General features: G+C 39.5%; 2 protein-coding genes across 8 annotated transcripts in view; one reads left to right on the top strand and one right to left on the bottom strand.

Annotated features, from left to right (window-relative positions):
• Nucleotides 1-7,970, top strand: part of filip1l (filamin A interacting protein 1-like) — a 106,479-nt gene extending 98,509 nt beyond the window's left edge. For both annotated transcript variants that reach the window (XM_067993124.1, XM_067993123.1), the window contains one exon: nt 4,799-7,970. In XM_067993124.1, coding sequence (XP_067849225.1) covers nt 4,799-7,598 — 2,800 coding nt within the window. In that variant the 3' untranslated portion in view covers nt 7,599-7,970. The remainder of the gene's footprint in view (nt 1-4,798) is intronic.
• Nucleotides 1-24,312, bottom strand: part of cmss1 (cms1 ribosomal small subunit homolog) — a 283,142-nt gene that overhangs the window by 244,477 nt on the left and 14,353 nt on the right. The window lies entirely within an intron of this gene.

Genomic DNA, 24,312 nt, shown 5'->3' on the forward strand with positions numbered 1-24,312 from the left:
ATTAGCAGTTGATGCTGGCAAGACACCATTTTCAAAGATTAAGCATGGAAATCATGTATGAAACAACTGAATTTAAGAATTTAATTTTGTCATAATTCTTCAAATGTCGTATTTCTAGGCAATCAGAATTAACATTAGTTCATTAATCTCCGAGATATATATATATATATATATATACACACACACACACACTTTTTAAAAATAAACCAATGGTTTTGGACCCTCCATTAATTTTTTTAAATTAAAAACTCCCAAGATAACTGCCCCCCTAATGGTTCAGTTGGCAAATTTACTACCAGTGTGAAACTGCGTTTTGCAGACCAGGAAAGTCCCAGATTCAGCCCTTAATTGTGTTAACTAATCTCAGCTGGGATAGCAACACTGGCACTACAATTATCCTCAGTGTCCATGAACTAGAGAGGAGAGGGAAAGTAATCGGCCAGGGTTCCCATTCACAATGATCGCTATCTAGTGACATCTGTTGGAAAGTAAGAGAGTGTGTGGATGACACTGAATGCACTGCTGGCACTCACTGTCGAGGCACATACACAAAAATAGTCACTTAGACGAGGTACCAGAGAGCTCATGGAACCATACTTCAACATGAGTCAGCGTCTACAGGACAGGAGAGAAAACTGGAGGGACAAAAAAAAACTTGAAGGATTACCTATGTCATTTTAGGGATGTTTACAGAACAGTTGAAATATTTCATGATATGCAACACCCATTTTAGTTAAATTCTACGTACTGCATTTTATACTATGCATGTAAGGTTTACACAGCAGTGGTTTAAAAGTACCTTTGCTGGAATTTATAATTTATTATTTTTTCCTCAGGCTGTGGGCAACAATGGTAAGACTACATTTACTGCCCATCCCTTGTTGCCCTGATGGTGATGGGCCAGCCACCTTTTGAGGACTTTAAGAGTCACATGTACCTTAGTCCAGGTGGAGTGGCAGGTACCCTTCTCTGGTTGGGTTTTTACAACAAAACAGCAGCTTTACTTGTCATTTTGATGCCAACCCACACATTTAATTTCACATATTGAATTGCTGGGATTTGAAATCACAAGCTCTGGATTGTTTGTCCAGTCCCATAACCACTACATTACTGTACCCTAACTATTCATTCACCAATCTTCTCCTGCTGTGTTTGCCACATGAAGTTAGTCACTTTCTTCCCAACAGCTCTAGCTTTTTCCTGCAAATTCATTTTCTGCATGAATCTATCTTTTTTCTGCTCTGTTCCCCTCTCATTCCTCAATCTATGTTTCCTGGCACTGCAACTGGAATATTGGGTGCCATTTTATTTAAAACTAACTCCAGGGGATTAGTATTACAATATCAGCAACATTTCTCACAGCAAGCTGGAGAAAAGCAACATTTCTGTACCAAAATCAAAAGAAAGAAAAAATAAAAGTTTTTTTATTTTAAGAATATGTGCAATATAGATTGACTTAAAATCTCATGACTCATATATTCCAATAGTCTTTCACAATGATGCTATTTAGAAGAAGATTTGGTGAATCAACTTTCGCCCCAAACTTCTCCTTTTCTCTTCTCCTAAATGCACTGACTGTTGCTGAGGTACAGTTCCATGGGGACCAGAAGTTCTCTGGTACTTTCTTCAAGTGACTATTCTTTATATGTGAGCCTACCATGTCTATGTTAATGAAAGAAAGACTTGCATTTAAATAGCGTCTTTCACAACCTCATGATGTTCCAAATGGCTTTTCAGCCAACCAATTAAGTACTTTTGAAGTGTAGTCACATCACTGTAATGTAGGAAACACGGCAGCCAATTTCCACACACCAAGGTCCCACAAACAGCAATGTGATAAAGTGCCTTTCATGATCTCAGGACATCCCAAAGCATTTCAGTCATTGAAGTACTTCTGAAGTGTAGTCACTGTTGTAATGTGACTACTGTATATATGCCTTAAATAAGGACAATGAAATACAGCTGGTTACATTTGACATTTTCGGACAAACACATAAATTGATACGGTATGTATCTGATCAAAAACAGGAACCTATACAAGTGTCAGAAATGAAACACAATGTTTTAAAAAAATAAATAGAATAAAACAGGTGTACATTACACACAGTGTGTTACTGCCAGGAGATAAAGCATTTTCTTGCCCAGATAGAAATATCTGATATAATGGGAATTTATGTTCATTCAAGTAACCACTATAGTTAGCAGCAATAGAAAAGAACATCAACCACCAACTTGACAATAATATTTAAATTCTATGTTTAGAGATTGTGTATTGGTAGTTTTGCAATACTGCTTCAGCCAATTAAACATTGCTTAATCTCCCCCATAAAACGCACAACAAAAGCACACCATCAACATTACGCCTAATAGCTCACAAGTGGTAAGGTAGTGAGTCCATTATGGGCTCACTGCCACTAAGAATGTGCTTTGATCACATTCTCTATCCAGTATAAAATGTTTCAAAATATTACTAAAAATAAACACTACACTGTTCACTTGTTGCAATTTCACCCTCATGCAGGTGAAAGTGACACATCATTTTATGTACATGGTGAATTACAAACTTATTTTGCTGTAGTGATACCTTTTCAGCTTTAGAATATTCTGCATATGTTAGAAAAAACTTTCTTCAGATTTCAACAACTACAAAAGGTCATTTAATAAGAAATATATTTGTAGTCAGAATTTTTCAAAACGCATATGGTTAGCTTAGGGATTCACTCAAAAATAGCAACTGGTAAACAGTAAAAACAGCTCAAATGGCCAATACGGTAACTGAGCCAGCAGACAGTATTTGTTAAATATGTTATGCATCCGGCCTGGAGAATAATATGTTCTACTGATTAAAGTCATAGTGGTCCTCCAAGGGCGTTTTGTTTCCCTTATTCACGCTATCGTTGGTCAGTAATGGATGCTGCCTATATCGCTAATTTCACAATTTGTAAGAATTCCTGTGCACACAAGTTTAAGTTTTCTGTGCCCTTGTTTGACACTAACAAACTCAAAACTATAGATGCATGTCAAAAATGTGAATCAAACTCAGGTCTCCTTGTTTCCAGTGCAACACTGTAATATAGGAACATGTAATAACAAGTGGAAACTTCTATTGTTTCTTTGGATGGTTGGATCTACTGGATAACAGATAAATTAAGCCTTGTAAAAGATAGTTCATTTCACAATTGCTACATCTGGTCATTCACGACTATTCCGGCATACTGAGACTGTCAGTGTTTCAGCTGTTTGCCCAGAAGGGACAAAACTCACTTCATCAAAATCATGTACAAAAAGAGAGCACTGATAATACAACTCTCTGGATTCAACATAATTCTATTTTCTTCCATGTGTTGTTGACAGAGTGCCCAATAGAACATCACTCTCCTGCAGGACAATGCTTTCAGCTGAGACTAGCAGTTACAAATAACCAAATTTGCAGGTGTTCAGCCTGCCTGCAATCTGACACATTAAACAAGTATATAAAGGGTCCCTATTTTAATATCTTCTCCCTCCAATATGCTGAATAAATGTCTAATACTTGGAGTACTACAACAATATTGTTATACCAATGCAGAAAATGGATTGACATGACTGGTTTAAAAACTCATGGGGATCCACTGGAACTGCCTGATGAAGGGCTTACTATAGTCAGGCAATCAGGCAGCTCAGGTGGGGTCTGAAGTGCCGGCTCTCACTGAAATCAATGAAACTGCACTGTAAGCTGGCAGGCTTTCCCTGTCATATAGGTTAACAAAGTAACTGAAGGGAATGAGGCTGAAATGGCAAGTTTCTGTGAGGCTAGAAATTGACAATATAGAGCTTAATTTCTTCCCAGGTAATATAATCATTTATTTAAAGATAGAGATAGGAGATCACATTAAAGTACCCACCAGATTTTCTTTCCCTTTAATGAACTAAACAATGCAAGAGAATCAGTGATCTGAACAAAAGGGTATATGGCCAAATTAATTTTGAACTCTGTCTCTGAAAAACAATAATGTGCTAAGATCTGTACTTTTCCACCTACAGGAAATGTTGGCATATTGCGCATAATAAACAGTTTTGGATATTTTTGTTGATCCCTATAGAAAAATATAGTGGCGTTAAAATATTTATTTAAGGAACTGCTACAAATTAGGAACAGTTCTGTGGGTCCTTGCATTTGTTATATTCTCCTTTCTAATTCAACATACACATTTCGAACACTTTTTTGCCATGACTATGCATGAAAACAATTTCAGAATACAGCAAAACATTAAAGTTTAAATAAAAGCACAAAATTCTGAAAACATTCAGCAGGTCAATCAGCATCAATGGAGAGACAGAAGGGCCTACACCTGAAACATTAACTTATCTGTTCTCTCCATAGATGCTGACTGACTTGCTGTGTTCCAGCATTTTCTGTTTTTGTTTCAGATTTCCAACCTCTGCAGCTTTTTGTTGTTGAAGTTTAAATGTTGAGCACTCAAAATTACTTTTGCTTATGGAACTGACCGAATAATTTTATTCAAGTGTTTAGATAGATTTTTGGACACTAAGGGAATCAAGGGATATGGAGATAGGGCAGGAAAGTGGAGTTGAGATAGAAGATCAGCCATGATCTTATTGAATGGTGCAGCAGGCTCGAGGGACCATATGGCCTATTCCTGCTCCTATTTATGATGTTTAAAAGGAAACTACACATTTTAAAACAGTAAATTTCAATACGTGTATCAGAGAACTTAATGTGATTCAACAAACAGACAAATAGCTCTCCCTTAAGTCAAGCTGCTTTTCTTATTCACAGTGCTTTTTTTCCCTTTAGATTGAAAAACTTAATTGACCAAGAAAAGGCCTACCAGGTGAAAAAAGAACAAGAAAATGTCAAAAAAATTACAAAGCTAAAGGAAGAGCTTACAAAGCTGAAATCATTTGCATTGATACTTGTAGATGAACAGCAACGGCTTTCAGAGCAGCTTAAGCAACAAACTCAAAAAACCCAAGCGCTATCTGTCACTGCACAGCAAGCTCAGGAGAAATTAACAGCCACTGAGGAAAGGGCAATAGAAGAAGAACATAAAGTGCTCGCTTTTGAGATTGAACTACAAACACAAGCCAGTAGATTTTATCAACAACAGGAAACAACAATGGCCAAATTAACCAATGAAGAAAGCCAGAATCGACAGCTCCGTCTAAAATTGGCCACACTCAGCCGACAGGTAGATGAATTGGAGGAGACTAATAAATCATTGAAAAAAGCAGAAGAAGAACTACAGGATTTGAGGGAGAAAATAAACCGCGGTGAGTGTGGGAACTCCAGCTTGATGACAGAGGTGGAAGACCTGCGGAAACGTGTGTTGGAAATGGAAGGAAAAGATGAGGAGCTCTTAAAAATGGAGGACCAGTGCAGGGATCTCAATAGAAAGTTAGAAAAGGAAGAAAGCCACAGCAGAAACCTAAAAACTGAGGTAGAGAAATTGAAGAGGAGAATAATGGAATTGGAAAAATTAGAGGATGCCTTCAGTAAAAGTAAACAGGAATGTTACGTGCTTAAATGTAATCTGGAAAAAGAGAAAAATCTAACTAAGCAACTAGCAAATGAACTGGAAACCTTAAAAGTGCGAGTTAGGGAGCTTGAAGCAATTGAAAACAAACTGGAGAGAACAGAATTGGCCATGAAGGAAGACCTAAGCAAGCTTAAAACATTAACTGTGATGTTGGTTGATGAAAGAAAAAATATAGCAGAGAAAATGAGACAGACAGAGGATACAGTTCAAAATGCAAATGCCCAACTTCAAATAGAGGAAAATAAAGTTACAGTTGTGACAGAAAAACTAATTGAGGAAAGTAAAAAGGCATTGAAGTCCAAAGCAGAATTGGAAGAGAAAACATACAGCTTGACAAAGGAAAGAGATGAGCTTAAGAGGAAGCTAAAAGCAGAAGAAGAACGAGGAAGTGATCTTTTGTCCAAGTCCAACCTGCTGAAGAGGAGACTCCAATCCCTTGAATCAGTAGAAAAGGAGTTCCTCAAAAACAAAGGAAAACAAGAGTATGGCAAATCCCCAACACGTTTACAGCAGGATGACAATAAAGTCAGAGAATTAACTCATGAGGTTGAACGGCTTAAACGCAAATTAAAAGATATGCAGGTTGTAGAAGATGATCTAATGAAGACAGAAGATGAGTATGACTCACTGGAGCATAGGTACTACGATGAGCAACAACAGCTAAAATTATTGTCAGTGGAGCTTGAGGCTGTGAAGAAGGAATTGGCTGGATATAAGCGAGCAGAAAAGGCTGAATCAACACAAGAACAAATCCTGTTTGACAGACTCAGTGAGGAACAGGCAAAATCAAGCCATCTTACAAGGGAAGTGGAAGCCCTGAAAGACAAAATTCATGAATATATGGCAACAGAAGACTTATTATGTCATTTTAAAGCAGAGCAGACATCACTGCAAAAAAAGTTGACTCAACAGGAAAACCGAAACAAAGAACTAGCAAGGGAAACCGAGAATCTTACCAAAGAACTGGAGAGGTACAGACGGTTCAGCAAGAGCCTTCGGCCTGGCATGAATGGCAGGAGATTTGGGGAATTACAACTCTGCTCAAAAGAGATCCAGACTGATGCATTAGACAGTGAACCACCTGATTACAGAAGCCTTATCCCTTTAGAAAAAGCAGTTGTGAATGGAAAAATATGCATAGAAAGTGAAGAGGCTGATTACAGTACTCAAGATGATGATCAATCCTTGCAAGTAAACTACAACTCATTAACCGTAAACAGTGTCAATAATAATAAGAGATCATGGATACCCTGGATGAAGAGCAAAGAAAGTTGTGCACAAAATGGAAAAGCCGTATCTAAGCAGAATGGAAATCTGGTGCAGCCAGGTGAAATGGTTCTTACTCAGAAACAAGGCCAACCTCTTCACATAAAAGTAACACCAGATCATGGGCACAGTACAGCTACTCTTGAAATCACCAGCCCCACTTTAGAAAATTCATTCTCCTATACCAGCACAGCAGTTATCCCCAACTGTGGTGTTCCAAAGCAAAGAATAACCATTATTCAGAATGCCTCTATCACACCTGTAAAATCAAAGCTATCAGATGGGTACTCCACACCAGAGCGTGCCCTGTCACCCCTTACCAGGACTACAATGTCAAGATCCAGAACTCCAGACTCATGTGGTTCAATGACTCCAGAAAGAACAATGTCACCAATTCAAATAGTTGCTGTAACTGCAAGCTCTACAAGCTCACCAGAACGAGCTCTGTCCCCTGAGCCAATGGAAGCTACTACAGCTCATACAATCTTTAGAGTATCACCTGAAAGGATACAAGGGCGTCAGATACAAAAGTCGAACACAAGTCCTAATGTAATTACCACTGAAGACAATAAAATCCATATCCACTTAGGTAATCCCCACATTCAAACAGCTACACCTGTCTCAAGACCAATGAGCCCCTGCAGTTCAATCCAGGAGATCAGAACTCCAGCTATAACTAATGGGACACCAAATAAGTCAACCAATAAAATCACGAGCAGTATTACTATTACACCAACAGCCACTCCTGCCCCACGCCATTCACAAATTACAGTAAGTAATGTCTACGATTAACCTCCCTTCCCCCAACCCAAACCCCAGTGAAAATAACAGCTCTCTTAATTTCATTATTAGAAGATCCACCTACAGTACCTGCATCTTTTGTTTTAATTTGAGACTGGTTTGTGCATGTTATGTATAAACCCTGCACCTAATCAATATCCTTCTGGTTTTGTGTGTTTAGTAATACTGTGTGTGCATATTATAAACTGTAACTCCACAACATTAAAGACTTGTATTAAAAGGTCAATCACCATTTAATCTGCACCTGTATAAAAACAAAACAAAACTGTATTTGCTTCAAATATTAAAGGACAAAAAAGATTTTCAAATACAAAGTGTAATAGAGAAAAACAATTCAAAAGTAGCAGTAAACATTAGAATGAGTTTGCTTGTTGAGTTTCTTTTTTCCTCTTTTGCATGTTCACAAATATATTTTATCACTGGAAAAAGTATTTGCGATACGCAGTTCTGAAATTGTCTTTGTATAATAACAACTCTTCTTAAACCATCTCAAATTTTGTTGAAAATGAGTACTGCAGCAGATTGTTTTACCTCTGCGATCCAAGTTCAAATCCAGTTGCAGCTGATGGGATGAAAGTTTCCTCCCTCTGCTGGCTGTGAGAATCCTATATGAAACAGCCGTGGGCAATTTCAATCCAATTCTTAGGCTTTGAAATTATACTGTGGAATAATAGCACATAACACAAGAACACTTAACATATTCATCTGAAATTCCTCTCTACTATTTTAGCCATGATGTGGAGATGCCGGTGATGGACTGGGGTTGACAATTGTAAACAATTTTACAACACCAAGTTATAGTCCAGCAATTTTATTTTAAATTCACAAGCTTTCGGAGATTTTCTCCTTCCTCAGGCAAATGTTTCAACATTCTTGAAACATTTGCCTGAGGAAGGAGAAAATCTCCGAAAGCTTGTGAATTTAAAATAAAATTGCTGGACTATAACTTGGTGTTGTAAAATTGTTTACTATTTTAGCAGAAGCATTAACCAATTTATCTTAAGTGGATTAATGCCTCCATTAAACAAACAAAGAGGAATTTCAAACAAAAGCATTAAGCATTCATACCACAGTGTAAATTCAAGGCTCTCGTGATTGACGGCTCATAGCACAAAACTGTCAACATTTCAGGACAAACAAACATCACTCAGATAGCCATAAGAACGTTGTGGGAAATTTAAAAATTCAAACTGGTGCAGAATGCATGGTCTTTTGAGATCGAGGTTAAGGCACATCTTGGGACAGAGTAAAGGAAATGCTTGTTGTTTGACCTGGGAGAGCACAATGCTTTCGCTGTTTGCACAAAATAGAAAAAGTGTTCCAATTTCCAATGTAAACATCCCATACATTTGAGTGCAAACTTCACCAGAGAAATGGCCACTTAAAGTTTTGGGACTGGGCAGATCAGAATCAACAATTGCAAAATCCATTACCTAATAAAGTGAACAAAATGTACGTGCTGGAGAATGAAGCTCGATAATCACAGAATCTCACAGGGTAAGCAAACTTCTTTTCTTTGTTATAACACAAAAAGAAATAATGAATTCAACCTGTAATCTGCCATCTTCTCACACTGCAGAAAATCAGAGATGCAAATTAAAATGAATCAACAGAACGTAAAGATAGCGGAAAACAAAATTGCACATGGATGAACAGAACCAACATGGTTTGAGCAATAATTATGTAACATTGTAGCATCACAATATCTGTACAATAATAGAAGAGTAATAGTTACTGTTTTTGCAGCAATAAGAATTAAATAAATGCATCACCTTTCTTGCAATATTATGAAAACAAAAATACACTTTCCATGACATTCAAGTATGTGTCAAAAGCTTTACTTCAGTTTAGAAATGAATACCAGACAACAAATTTTTGTCAGCAACAAAATTATCAACTAGCCCATTTAACTAAGTGGATTTCTACTGGTACGTATCAATGTATAATAAAAATACTTAGTACGGTGGACTAGCGTTAATTTAGAGTTCTGATTATTTATAACCATTTGGTAAAATTGCAAAAGCAATTTAACTGAAAGTTAGAGTATGACAGCTTCTAGTATCGTCCTTTTGTTAATAAACAAGAGATATCAAATCTTTAAAGCCCTTTTAATCAATATTGTTTTTCAGGAAATTCCAGCAAATTTTATCAATTAGTAATTTACTAATTTTAACATTATGCTGATATAACCTCAAAGCCCATGCAAGTGTCTTACAGTAATAAATGTAATGCTGTTACTAAGTTTTTATACCTCATACTACAACACTACAAATCACTGCATAAGTACAATAATCCATGCAAATAAATTTTCTGCAGCCCCCTTTTGCCCTCACCCCATCGTTTAAACTGTAAGACACTTTATTTGCATCCATATGTGAAACCACTGAGCAGCAGTAAAGAGGACATGTATCCATCCCCCTGTTTCTTTCCCCCATGGATTATGTCCCCTTCTCACTCCAAATTTCAGAATGGCCTCTGATGTTCCCTCCCACTCCTTAAACATGGTTGCGTCTTTGCATGGAAATTTAAATGTCATTTCTATTGTGAATGAAACAGCGCCATAAAGTTAAAATCAATTAGAGCGTAAAAATGAGTCCTGAGATGAGATTACTGCTTTGAACTCATGCCTATGTATCAATTATTTTTTAAAGACAAATCAAATTTGCAGATGATACCACAGTAGGAGGGGCAATGGATTCAGAGGAGGAAGTTCAGAAATGACAAGATGAGTTGGATAAAATATGCAAGTAGGCAGAATGATAGCAAATGAAATTTAATGAAGACAAGTGTAAAATACTGCACATACGAAGGAAAAAAGGGCAACACATGTACTTCATGAATGATGTTTAAATTGCTATAGATGAAGTTGAAAGAGACCTAGGAGTCTTAGTAGAGTAGATGCTCAACATGCCCATCTAATGCAGCAATCAACAAAGTGAATAAAATACTAAACAACATAGCCAAAGCTAGAGCATGGGAGCAAATATAACATACCCACCCGACAGAAACTGGGCAGGTGGGCAGTTAAATTACCCCAGGTTACTTAGCTGCCGGAAAGCCAACCTGCCGACCGCGATTTTTACTCTGGCTTCCAGACAGAAGGAAATCACGCTTTATTTGTGTTTTCTGAAAAAACAAAAAGGAGGAGCAATAGAGGGATGCTAGGCAGGTGAGACTGCACCAGAGAACTGCGCTACTCACTATGACTCTTCAAATGGCATATACAGACAGACGGGCACTTACCTTGGTTTTCCAGGAGCTCTGTCTGCATAAGCTAATATTCATTAGGAAAGCTATGAGAGTTGTGCCCCATGCTACAATCTGATATACAGCCAAATTCCCACCACAGCACAACAGGTCTGTGGCTTTTCAAGGCCACTTTAGCTCTGACTTTTATGCCTCAGATTCATTCCAGGTTGCTACAGAGGACATCAATCAATCTGCAGTACATAAATGCATCAAGCAGGTGACAGATGCATTCACTGCAGGCAAGAGCAAGTAACGATTATCCATGGGGAGAGTTAATCAACAGCATGAGGGTACTGCACTTTTCCAAAACAGCAAGATTACAGGAGAACATAAATAGGCTGGCAAGATGGGCAAATAGTTTCATTTTGGAAGTAAGAATAAGGCAAGGAAACACACCGTAAATGGTAAGATTTTAAATGGTGTAAAGGAGCAGAGGAACTTTGGTGTGCAGATACACAGTTCATAAAAGACAGCTCAAGTAGTTTTGTATCTAGAAATGCAGAGTACAAAAGCAAGGAGGCTGTGTTGAACTTGTACAAGCCTTTAATTAGGCTGCAGTTGGAGTACTATGTACAGTTTTAGGCACCCCATTATGGGAAGGATACAACAGTAATAAAAGTGCAACTTAGATTTATTAGGGTATTACCAGGATTGAGGGGTGATTTGATAGAGCTATTCAAGATTATAAGGGGTTATTATAGGTTAAATAGTTTCCACTGGTCAGTGAAATGGCAACATGAGGGTACAAATTTCAGATGATCACAAGAAGAATTAAAATGGTTAGGAAAAAAAACCTTGCATACAGAGGGTGGTTACAATGTTAAATATCTGTCACAAAACATTGTTGAAGCAAAGCCCATAATTATTTTAAAAGGGGATTAGATTTGCTTGAAGAAAAAAGGAATATTAAAGGATACAGGGACTGAGCCGGGGAGGGGGATTAGGCAAGGTACCTCAAAGAGAGAAAAACATCAGCACAGGCTTGGGCCAAATGGCTTGTTTCTGTGCAGTAACACTGTGATTCTAAGAGCATGATCTTCTATCCTTGATTTTAAAAAATGAATCTCAAAACCATTGATGCAAATGCAAAGGAAATGTTCAACGGCAACTAGTGAATGGATTTGATTTAGTTTTAATTGAACAAAACCTTAATCTCCTAGTGATATAATGATGTCAAATGTAAGGAGTCGCACAACACCAGGTTATAGTCCAACAGCTTTATTTGAAATCACAAGCTTTCGGAGCTTTGCTCCTTCATCAGGTGAGTGAAGGGTTCCATAAAGGCACAGCGTATATAGTCAGAGAACAATGCCTGATGATTTCAGATAATCTTTCTAACTGCCCTTTATCACACCTCAGCAGAGAGATAATCACAGCAATCAAAGGAGTGGATGGTGTTCAGACAGGTTAGTCAGGGAAACATTACATCCAAGAATACTGAATACACAAGGGGTCAAATCACAAAGACAGAGAGAGAGAGAAACCAGAGAGAGAGAGAGAGAGAGAGAGAGAGAGAATGACCCGTTGTATTAAAAACATAACTTTTTTTCGCTGGTGTGGTTACATGTATCGTGACATGGACCCAAGATCCCGGTTGAGGCCGTCCTCATGGGTGCGGAACTTGGCTATCAATTTCTGCTCGACGATTTTGCGTTGTCGTGTGTCTCGAAGGCCGCCTTGGAGGACGCTTACCCGAAGATCGGAGGCTGAATGTCCTTGACTGCTGAAGTGTTCCCCGACTGGGAGGGAACCCTCCTGTCTGGCGACTGTTGTGCGGTGTCCGTTCATCCATTGTCGCAGTGTCTGCATGGTCTCGCCGATGTACCATGCTCCGGGGCATCCTTTCCTGCAACGTATGAGGTAGACAACGTTGGCCGCGTCACAGGAGTATGAACCATGTACCTGGTGGGTGGTGTCCTCTCGTGTGATGGTGGTATCTGTGTCGATGATCTGGCATGTCTTGCAGAGGTTGCTGTGGCAGGGTTGTGTGGTGTTGTGGATGCTGTTCTCCTGAAAGCTGGGTAATTTGCTGCAAACGATGGTCTGTTTGAGGTTAGGTGGCTGTTTGAAGGAGAGTAGTGGAGGCGTGGGGATGGCCTTAGCGAGGTGTTCGTCGTCATCGATGACATGTTCAAGGCTGCGAAGAACATGGTGTAGTTTCTCCGCTCCGGGGAAGTACTGGATGACGAAGGGTACTCTGTTGGTTGTGTCCCGTGTTTGTCTTCTGAGGAGGTCTTTGCGATTTTTCGCTGTGGCCCGTCGGAACTGTCGATCGACGAGTCGAGCGTCATATCCCGTTCTTACGAGGGCGTCTTTCAGCGTCTGTAGGTGTCAATCGCGTTCCTCCTCGTCTGAGCAGATCCTGTGTATTCGCATCTCCATCAAAGACGGGCACCTCAGCACCTCACTCTACCGCATGCCCACGGACGTCACGATGCTCCACTTCTACAGCTTCCACCCTAACCACGTCAAAGAGGCCATCCCCTATGGACAGGCCCTGCAAAGACACAGGATCTGCTCAGACGAGGAGGAATGCGATGGACACCTACAGACGCTGAAAGACACCCTCGTAAGAACGGGATATGATGCTCGACTCGTCGATCGACAATTCCGACGGGCCACAGCGAAAAATCGCAAAGACCTCCTCAGAAGACAAACACGGGACACAACCAACAGAGTACCCTTCGTCATCCAGTACTTCCCCGGAGCGGAGAAACTACACCATGTTCTTCGCAGCCTTCAACATGTCATCGATGACGACGAACACCTCGCTAAGGCCATCCCCACACCTCCACTACTCACCTTCAAACAGCCACCTAACCTCAAACAGACCATCGTTCGCAGCAAATTACCCAGCTTTCAGGAGAACAGCGTCCACGACACCACACAACCCTGCCACGGCAACCTCTGCAAGACATGCCAGATCATCGACACAGATACCATCATCACACGAGAGGACACCACCCACCAGGTACATGGTTCATACTCCTGTGACGCGGCCAACGTTGTCTCCCTCATACGTTTCAGGAAAGGATGCCCCGCATGGTACATCGGCGAGACCATGCAGACACCGCACAACAATCGCCAGACAGGAGGGTTCCCTCCCAGTCGGGGAACACTTCAGCAATCAAGGACATTCAGCCTCCGATCTTCGGGTAAGCGTTCTCCAAGGCGGCCTTCGAGACACATGACAACGCAAAATCGTCGAGCAGAAATTGATAGCCAAGTTCCGCACCCATGAGGACGGCCTCAACCGGGATCTTGGGTTCATGTCACAATACATGTAACCCCACCAGCGAAAAAAGTTATGTTTTTAATACAACGGGTCATTCTCTCTCTGTCTGTCTGTCTGGTTTCTCTCTCTCTGTCTGTCTTTGTGATTTGACCCCTTGTGTATTCAGTATTCTTGGATGTAATGTTTCCCTGACTAACCTGTTTGAACACTATCCACTCCTTTGATTGCTGTGATTATTTCTCTGCCGAGGTGTGATAAAGGGCAGTTAGAAAGATTATCTGTAATCACCAGGCATTGTTCTCTGACTATATATGCTGTGCCTTTATGGAACCCTTCACTCACCTGACGAAGGAGCAAAGCTCCGAAAGCTTGTGATTTCAAATAAAGCTGTTGGACTATAACCTGGTGTTGTGCGACTCCTTACATTTATCCACCCCAGTCCATCACCGGCATCTCCACATCATAATGATGTCAGTGGATGCAGTCAGGACTTCTATCAGTGTCCTGGCCTACACTCCATCCTCAACCTACATTACCAAAAGCAATGATTAACTGACCATTCATTTGCATGTTTGTGGAATGTCGCTAGCTGGCATATTTGCTTTCACAACAAGATTAAACTGTTGTGTGGAGTACTATGACTTGTTTCAATTTTATTAAAGGTGTTACATAAATACAAGTATATTTCGAAATAGTTACTTAGCTGGGAGAGGGGGGGGGAGGGAGAAGAGGATATTCTGTGGAAACAGTATCTTTGATTAGGATTTTTTTTTAAAAAGAGGGATGCTTTTTAAAGGGGATATCAATTTTACCCTCATTCCTCTGGAAAATACATTAAACATTTTTTTAAATTAATCACTTGCTTTAGCACAACCCTAGCCCAAATGATCCCACCTCCATCCACGTCAGTTGAAATTAGTCATAAAGTGAGTCTACCACATCCATCACCGTTAACATAAACTGTTTTGGTAGGCCTGATCTTTTAATTCAAATTTGTCATGCTGCTTGTCCGACATCCAATATTGGATGAACAGAAATTTCCTCCAATTAAATATTGGGAAGACCGTGTCATAGTCTTCAGTCCCCACCACAAACTCTGTTCCCTAGCCACCGGCTCCATCCCTCTCCCTGGCTGAACCAGACTATTCTCGACCTTCGCATCCTACTTGATTGAGCTGAGCTACCGAGCCCATAACCTCTCCATCACCAAGACCGCCTACTTCCACCTCCATAACATCGACCATCTCCACCCCTGCCTCAGCTCATCTGCTGCTGAAACCTTCATTCATGCCTTTGTTATCTCTAGACTTGACTATTCCAATGCTCTCCTGGCCAGCCACCCACCTTGCACCCTCCGTAAACTTGAGTTCATCCAAAACTCTGATAAGTTGGTGGAATGGACAAAAAAAGGCAGATGTCATACACTGTCACAGAATGTGAGGGGATACATTTTGATATATAAAAAATTTATACATTGAATAGGAAAAGCTGGATGATGTGGAAGAGCAGAGAGATTTTTGGGGTTTCAGGTTCAGAAGACATTAAAAGAAACACCTCAAGGCCATAAAAAAAAACAAATTGAATACTGGATTTTATGGCAACAGGTATAGAATATAAAAATTGAGATATAATGGTGAATCTACATAAAACCTTAGTGAGATAGAGAAGGTACAGAGTAATTCACTGGGACGCTTCTCCATAAGAGGAAATATAAATATATGAAGAAATATTTGAAAAATTGGGGCTATTTTCATTAGAACAGAGGAGATTATGGGGTGATTTGATAGAAGTATTTAAAATTACGAAGGGATAGGACCGATAAAAACAGACTGATTTCAGTGATTGAGGGGTCTAGAACGAGGGGACATAGATATAAGATTAAACGTAGGAGACTTATAACAGAGAACAGGAGAGACTTTATTATGCAGAGGATTGTGACGATGTGGAATACACTACCAGAATTTGTGAATGAAGCAGAGAACATGACGACACTTAAGAATAGATACATGATTGAAGGAAAGGGAGATAAAGGGATATGGGAACGGAACGTGCACAACGAATTGTGGAGGATAAACATCAACGTGGACTGTTTTGTAATTAGCATGTGGTAATTACTATATAATTTGAGATGGTTATGGGTTTAAAATCCAACTCCAGATACTTGAGCATAAAATCCAGGCTGACAGTTTCGTGTAGTACAGGCAGAGGTGCTGTCTTTCAGATGGAACACTAAACCGATGTCCCGTCTATTCAGGCGGACATGAAAGATCCCATTTCACCAATCAAAGAAGAGCAGTGGAGTTTCTCCTGGTCTCCTGGCAGGTAGTTATCCTTCAATCAACACTACCAAAACAGATTACCTGGTCATTTATGTCATTACTGTTCGTTGAACCTTGCTGTGCTCCATTGGTCTATAAAACAGTGACTAGCTTCAAAATAATTCACAGACCGTGAAACGCTTTGGGATGCGGTTGTGAAAGACACGATATAACTATTCTCTCTTTCTTTCTTTAACTAAGTTAAAATTACATTATACTCTATTGAACCAAACTGAATCCAATGCATCTACTGTAACCAGTTGCATGGTATGGAATTGTAAATCTGATGAAACCATCCTGCAAGCAGTAATTTTATTATTGAGACACATTTTACATGGCTTCTTGATCAATACCTGTGGGAAAAAAATGCATGATATCCAGAGGTTTTTATATAGACCACGCAGCATTACCGAAGGTATGCTATTTAATAACCTTCTGCATGCTGCAAAGAAGTTTACTTGTCAAGGTATGCTATTGCTCTGAGGATTTGCTGATGAATATATTTGTTCCTCTGCAGCCTCCTGTTTTGATGCATAAAAACACAACAAAGATTCTAATGATAATATCTAAAATGAGACATTTATGATGTGACCCTCTCAATCTCTGTGCAGTCTTTTTATAAGCTAAAAAGGCATTTGGAACCATTTTTTTTGCCAAAAAGTTGCTGCCACCTTCAAATTGAACAATGGAAGCCAGTAAAAAAATGTAAGTAAAAGTTTAAAATGTAATAAAAATAGATGATAGGGAATAGGAGAACGGGAAGGAAAGAAACAATAAGGCAAAAAGAATTTAAATATTGTTTAAAACATTTTTTTCAATGAACCTAAGTAGTTTATTTTTGTAGGATTAATGTTACAGTAATAAAGATGCACCAGATATTTGGGTGCCTTTATTATGATATTATTCATTTTTTATTTCAGCATCAACGAGACAGTCAGTTTCCTAGTCTTCCTAGCAGTCTGACTGTTAGTGTGAGGTGTGTAGAGAAAAAAGATGAGCAACAATTCAAATCGATCCCTTTTAAACCAATTTAAATCCACCTGTCTGCATCAATTTTAATACAAGCAAAAGGAATTATAATTGCTTTTGTGATACCACAGAAAACAAATGTATCATGTGGTGTTGTATAAAGCAATAGCGACCAGAAATATCCTAGGTTAGATCCTGATCTGTGCCAGGATAGCAGTGGGAGCATTGCAATTGGCCTCAACGTTCCCAGGCTAGCGAAGATGGGAGAGAGAAAATCAGCAAGGTTCTCATTCCTGATCTCTATCCAGTTTCCCTTGCTGGAAAATGCACTTATGGAGGTCAGGATCATCATATACAACACCATTCATCTCAGCTTAACCGTGGGGAATGGGTATTGGGCAAAATACCATGGAGCTGACAGCATTCGTGGAACCATACTCCTTCAGGAGAAGAGTTAAAATTGAGAAGGGGAAAAAACTTAAGGAACTACAGGCACAATAGTATGGCAACCTCAATGACCATTTACGAACTAGAGATATTCAAAAACTGGAGGACCCTATCTTGCCATGAAGGATGATACTGTGGATACTCGACTAAACTGGGAGCGAGAAAAAAAGGATACGCAATTCAAATAATCTACTTAATCATTTTTGCAGTATTCTCTGTGCATGGGCTTTGACATCACGTTACCAAGGCTATTACTGAATTTGGAAAATGGCCTTAATTACATGTCTAGGAAACAATTACTCTATTTGAATGAATTTCCTTTTTGTGTAATTCGTGCTGTTGAGGATTTGAGAATTTAAAATATTATGTGGCCTCAAATGAATAGTTTATGATCACAATGTAGAGTAGCACCTAGAAAAGAAAGGATGCTGTCAAAAAAAAATCTATTAGGGTAGAGAGCTACCACCCAAAAAGTTGAGTTCCTTCTTTCATATATGCACTCATCACTTTTTTTTTAAATGTCAATTTTTAAAATTAGTCTGTTTAGTTTAGAAGTTTATTCTTACAAAGGATTTCCAATATAAAAGAAAGAACTTAAATATGAAATATATACATACGAAACATGACGGATGAGAAAAGACCTAATGGTCCAGTCAGCCTGTCCCACACAAATGTGATGTCTTGTGCATCACAAGACATACACTCCCCACACCACCCGGAAATCATATAATCTCCTGGGAGAGGAAAAAAAGATTAAAAACCCAAGCTGCTTGGGGAAAAAAAAAAAATCTAGAAAATTCCATTCCAACCCCCTTAGGCAATCAAAACTAGTCCAGGCCATTCTGGCTCTGATTAATGTTATATGGTAACTATCTCTTATATGTGGTGATCTCCGCTCTAGCCAGAAATAGGTCCAGCTCACACTTGTAGGAACTCAGCGAATCAACGTTCATCGCACAAGCTGGCAGACCGTTCCACAGGTCTACTATTCTATGGGAAAAGAACCACCTCCTAACATCTAACCTAGTTCTGCCTTTACATAACTTAAGGTTGGGTTCCCTGGTCCTCCCTAACTTATTTAGTTGAAACAAACTGTCGACACAAACATAATCTAGTCCCTTCATCATCTTATAAACCTTGATCAAATCACCACTAAGTCCACACTTCTCTAAAGTGTAGAGACCTAGCTCTTGCACTTATAAAGCATCTTTCACGTCCTCAGAATGTCCCAAAAGTGCAGTCACTGTTGTTGCGTAGGCAAATGCAGCAGCCAATTTGTATACAGCAAGGTCACACAAACAGCAATGAGATAAATGATCAATTAATCCATTCTGGTGGCGCTGATTGAGGGATAAATGTCAGCCAGGAAACTGAGAAAACACTCATGCTCTTCTTTGAAGACTGCCATGGTAATCTTTTACATGCATCTCAACAGGTAGATGTGGCCTTGGTTTCACATCTCCACCCTAGAGACAATACCTCCGACAATGCAGCACTCCCTCAGTACTGCACTGAATTATATGTGTTCAAGTCTCCCGAGAGGGACTTGAACCCATGACGTTCTGACTTGGAAGCCAGAGTGCTACCACTGAGCCAGAGCTGATACCTTGGAAGGACCTGTCCTCCACTCAGAGCTTTTTGTTGGGCTATTTCTATTTCACTGTTCCAAATCTAACACAAATTTAACAAAAGGAAACAGTAGTCCAAAAATTACCATTGACAATATTGGTGGGTAAACATTTAATACATTCATATGACATTTCTCTGTCCACTATTTTAACGTAGACATTAACTTGTTTATTTTAGAAGGGTGAAAAAGATAGGGGAATGTTGTATAAGCATGTTAAGTGTTCAGACACTAATACTGCCAACAGCTAGTATTTTTAAATCATGAAAATTACCTGTCTTTACTGAAGCTAAAGAAAACTCTTGTATCGATTGCTGTTTCACGGTGTCTCCAGCATTCCATACATAGTAGTAGCCTTAATCTTGCCTACATTCATTAAAAGTAATCATTACAAATGTTGGCATATACTTGCACTACATTGTTTTTACTCTATATCATTGTGAAATAGAAGTAAATGTTGTTATATAGCATCCCTTGTTTAGTAATTCTGAATGGCCAACTGTGCTTAATTTCACAGAATTTTTTTTGTATATAACGCACATCATTTTACATTGAAAAACAACTGTGCATTATATACATGCTATATGCAATAAAAGATAAAGTTTCTATTGTACATGAAAAGTACCGTATAGTCAAAAAATAACAGTACCCCAATACATTCAAATAGGACAATGAATGATATCAGTTATATCACTAATTTAAAAGCACACAGGCCTAAATATAATCTGGTGGTGATTGGTTTTAAATACTGTACTTCTATACGCTGCCATTGTGTAAGCTAAACCAACAATGGTCTTTCTGAAGCAAATTTTTTAAATCGTTTTTAATCCCCTATATCGGCAGCAAAATGCTGAAGCTCTGAAGCTCATCCATTCTATTGGTTTCTGAAACAAACAATTCTACTTAGAAGTTCTACTGTAGCCTATTTTCACTTCTCAGCCTCACATTCAGTCTCCCAATCTCCATTTCAAGGCCACTGACTGAAACCTTGACCTTCCCTAACTGCCATGATTTGCTTGTCCATCGCAATAACATCCACAAACTGAAAATAATGGCTCGACTGCACCACAGTATAATGCTGCACAACACTTCTCATTCCCCCCACTTTCTGCACAAATTAGATATGGAAGTACTTAAAATAACTGACATTTCTATTCTGTTATCAGTTACAAAAAATTAATAGTGGTTAACCACAATGACAATAAAAACAAAACAATGTTGTCTAAAATATACCAAATTCCTGCTATGACCTTGCAACACAAGAGTAAAAACAATTACTTAAAATAATTCAACGTAATCATAGTTTTAAAAAAAATACAAAGTAATCAAACCATGGACATGAAATGGTTTGGAAAATTAAATGGGTTCCTTTTCTACGCAAAGGTAAAAATGAAAACACACAAACAAGTAGAACGGCATTTGATTTGTCTTTTTCTTCAAAGTTTAACATTCTTTTCAAAAGAAGAATACATAGGAACAGGAATAGGCTATTCAGCTCTTTGAGCCTGTTCCGCCATTCAACTAGATCATGGCTGATCTGTACCTCAGCTCCATTTACCCGCCTTTGTTCCATATTCCTTGATAGCCTTACCTAGCAAAAATGTATCGACCTGTTTGAAAATTTCAACTGAACCAACATCCACAGTCTTTTGGGGAAGCGAGTTCCAGATTTCCACTACCCTTTGTACTTCCTGATTTCATTCCTAAATGGTCTTGCACTAATTTTAAGATTCTGCTTTCTTGTTCTAGATTCCCCCATCAGCGGAAATAATTTCTCTGTATCTACCCTACTGAGTCCCTTTAGCATTTTAAAACATAAGAACATAAGAAATAGGAGCAGGAGTAGGCCAATCGGCCCCTCGAGCCTGCTCCATTCAATAAGATCATGGCTGATCTGATCCTAACCTCAAATCTAAATTCATGTCCAATTTCCTGCCCGCTCCCCGTAACCCCTAATTCCCTTTACTTCTTGGAAACTGTCTATTTCTGTTTTAAATTTATTTAACGATGTAGCTTCCACAACTTCCTGGGGCAGCAAATTCCACAGACCTACTACCCTCTGAGTGAAGAAGTTTCTCCTCATCTCAGTATTGAAAGAGCAGCCCCTTATTCTAAGATTATGCCCCCTCGTTCTAGTTTCACCCATCCTTGGGAACATCCTTACCGCATCCACCCGATCAAGCCCCTTCAATAAGATCGCCTCTCATTCTTCTGAACTCCAATGAGTCCCAATCTACTCAACCTCTCCTCATATGTCCACCCCCTCATCCCCGGGATTAACCGAGTGAACCTTCTTTGTGCTGCCTCGAGAGCAAGTATGTCTTTTCTTAAGTATGGACACCAAAACTGTATGCAGTATTCCAGGTGCGGTCTCACCAATACCTTATATAACTGCAGCAATACCTCCCTGTTTTTATATTTATACCCCTAGCAATAAAAGCCAACATTCTGTTGGCCTTCTTGATCACCTGCTGCACCTGCATACTAACTTTTTGATTTTCTTGCACTAGGACCCCCAGATCCCTTTGTACTGCAGTACTTTCCAGTTTCTCGCCATTAAGATAATAACTTGCTCTCTGATTTTTCCCGCCAAAGTGCATAACCTCACATTTTCCAATATTGTATTGCATCTGCCAAATCTCCGCCCACTCACCCAGCCTGTCTATATCCCCTTGTAGGTTTTTTATGTCCTCCTCACTCTCCACTTTCCCTCCCATCTTTGTATCATCTGCAAACTTTGATATGTTACACTCGGTCCCCTCCTCCAAATTGTTAATATAGATTGTAAAGAGTTGGGGACCCAGCACCGACCCTTGCGGAACACCACTGGCTACTGGTTGCCAGTCCGAGAATGAACCATTTATCCCAACTCTCTGCTTCCTGTTAGATAACCAATCCTCCACCCATGCCAGAATATTACCCCCAATCCAGTGATTCTTTATCTTGAGCAATAATCTTTTATGTGGCACCTTGTCGAATGCCTTCTGGAAGTCTAAATACACTACGTCCACTGGTTCCCCTTTATCCACCCTGTACGTTATGTCCTCAAAGAACTCAAGCAAATTTGTCAGACATGACTTCCCCTTCATAAAGCCATGCTGACTTTGTCCTATTAAATTATGTTTATCTAAATGTTCCGTTACTATCTCCTTAATAATAGACTCCAAAATTTTACCCACCACAGATGTTAGGCTAACTGGTCTATAATTTCCAGCCTTCTGCCTACTACCCTTTTTAAATAAGGGTGTTACATTAGCATGACCGTACTGTAATCCCTGGGTCCAGTTCCTATCTCGATCGATTTTGAATAACTCAGTTAGATCAACCTCAATCTTCTAAACTCAAGGGAATACAAGCCAAGTTTATGAAACCTGCCCTCATAATTTAACCCTTTTACCCCTGGTTTCATTCTGGTGATTCTGCGATTTTGCACAACTGATTTATAATATATACAGACTAACGGGTCATTTTTTCATCTGCTTTTTATGGGATAATGATGTGCACAAAGTGGTTGTCATACTTTACATAACAGTGACTACACTTCAAAAGTAAATCATTGGATGCGAAGCACTTTGGAACATCCTGAGAACGTAATAAGATACTATACAAATGCAGCATTTTTCTTCATTGCTATATGATACTATGTATTGGTAAGGAAATAAATCCGAGTAACACAACTTGTCAAACCACATGATTCAATGGTGTCATCTACAAGCCATCCCCACTTTGCAAAGTAAACAGGGAACCTTGAAATAATAAGAACTTACTAAGTTCTGGTGAATTATACATAACTCTCAAGTATGCTTTAATTAAACATGCTTTTGCAGTACTGTCAACAGGGAATACAGAATGTTTTTCTGCACATGTGCATAGAAACATAGAAAATAGGAGCAGGGGTAGGCCATTCAGCCCTTCGAGCCTGCTCCGCCATTCAATAAGATCACGGCTGATCCTCTACCTCAATGCCATATTCCCGCTCTCTCCCCATACCCCTTGATGCCTTCTGTGTCTAGAAATCTATCTAGCTCCTTCTTAAATATATTCAGTGACTTGGCCTCCACACCCTTCTGTGGTAGAGAATTCTACAGGTTCACCACCCTCTGAGTGAAGGAATTTCTCCTCATCTCAGTCCTAAATGTCCTACCCCGTATCCTGAGACTATGACCTCTCGTTCTAGAGCCCCCCCCCCCCCCCCAGCCAAGGGAAACATCCTCCCTGCATCCAGTCTGTCTAGCTCTGTCCGAATTTTATACGTTTCAATGAGATCCCCACTCATTCTTCTAAACTCTAGTGAATATAGGCCTAGTCAACTCAATCTCTTCTCGTACGACAGACCTGCCATCCCAGGAATCATTCTGGTGAACCTTCGCTGCACTCCCTCTACGGCAAGTATATCCTTTCTTAGGTAAGGAGACCAAAACTGCACACAATACTCCAGGTGTGATCTCACCAAAGCCCTGTATAACTGCAGTAGGACATCCTTGCTCCTGTACTCAAATCCTCTTGCAATGAAGGCCAACATACCATTTTCCTTCCTAACTGCTTGCTGCACCTGCATGTTTGCTTTCAGTGACTGGTCTACAAGGACACCCAGGTCCCTTTGTACATCAACATTTCCCAATCTATTACCATTTAAATAATATTCTGCCTTTCTGTTTTTCCTTCCAAAGTGGATAACTTCACATTCATCCACGTTATGCTGCATCTGCCATGTATTTGCCCACTCACTCAGCTTGTCTGAATCACCTTGAAGCCTCTTTGCATCCTCCTCACAACTCAAGATCCCACCTAGTTTTGTGTCGTCAGCAAACTTGGAAATATTACATTTGGTTCCCTCATCCAAATCATTGATATATATTG

The sequence above is a fragment of the Heptranchias perlo genome, chromosome 11 (genome assembly GCF_035084215.1).
Source record: "Heptranchias perlo isolate sHepPer1 chromosome 11, sHepPer1.hap1, whole genome shotgun sequence".
Taxonomy (NCBI): Eukaryota; Metazoa; Chordata; class Chondrichthyes; order Hexanchiformes; family Hexanchidae; genus Heptranchias; species Heptranchias perlo.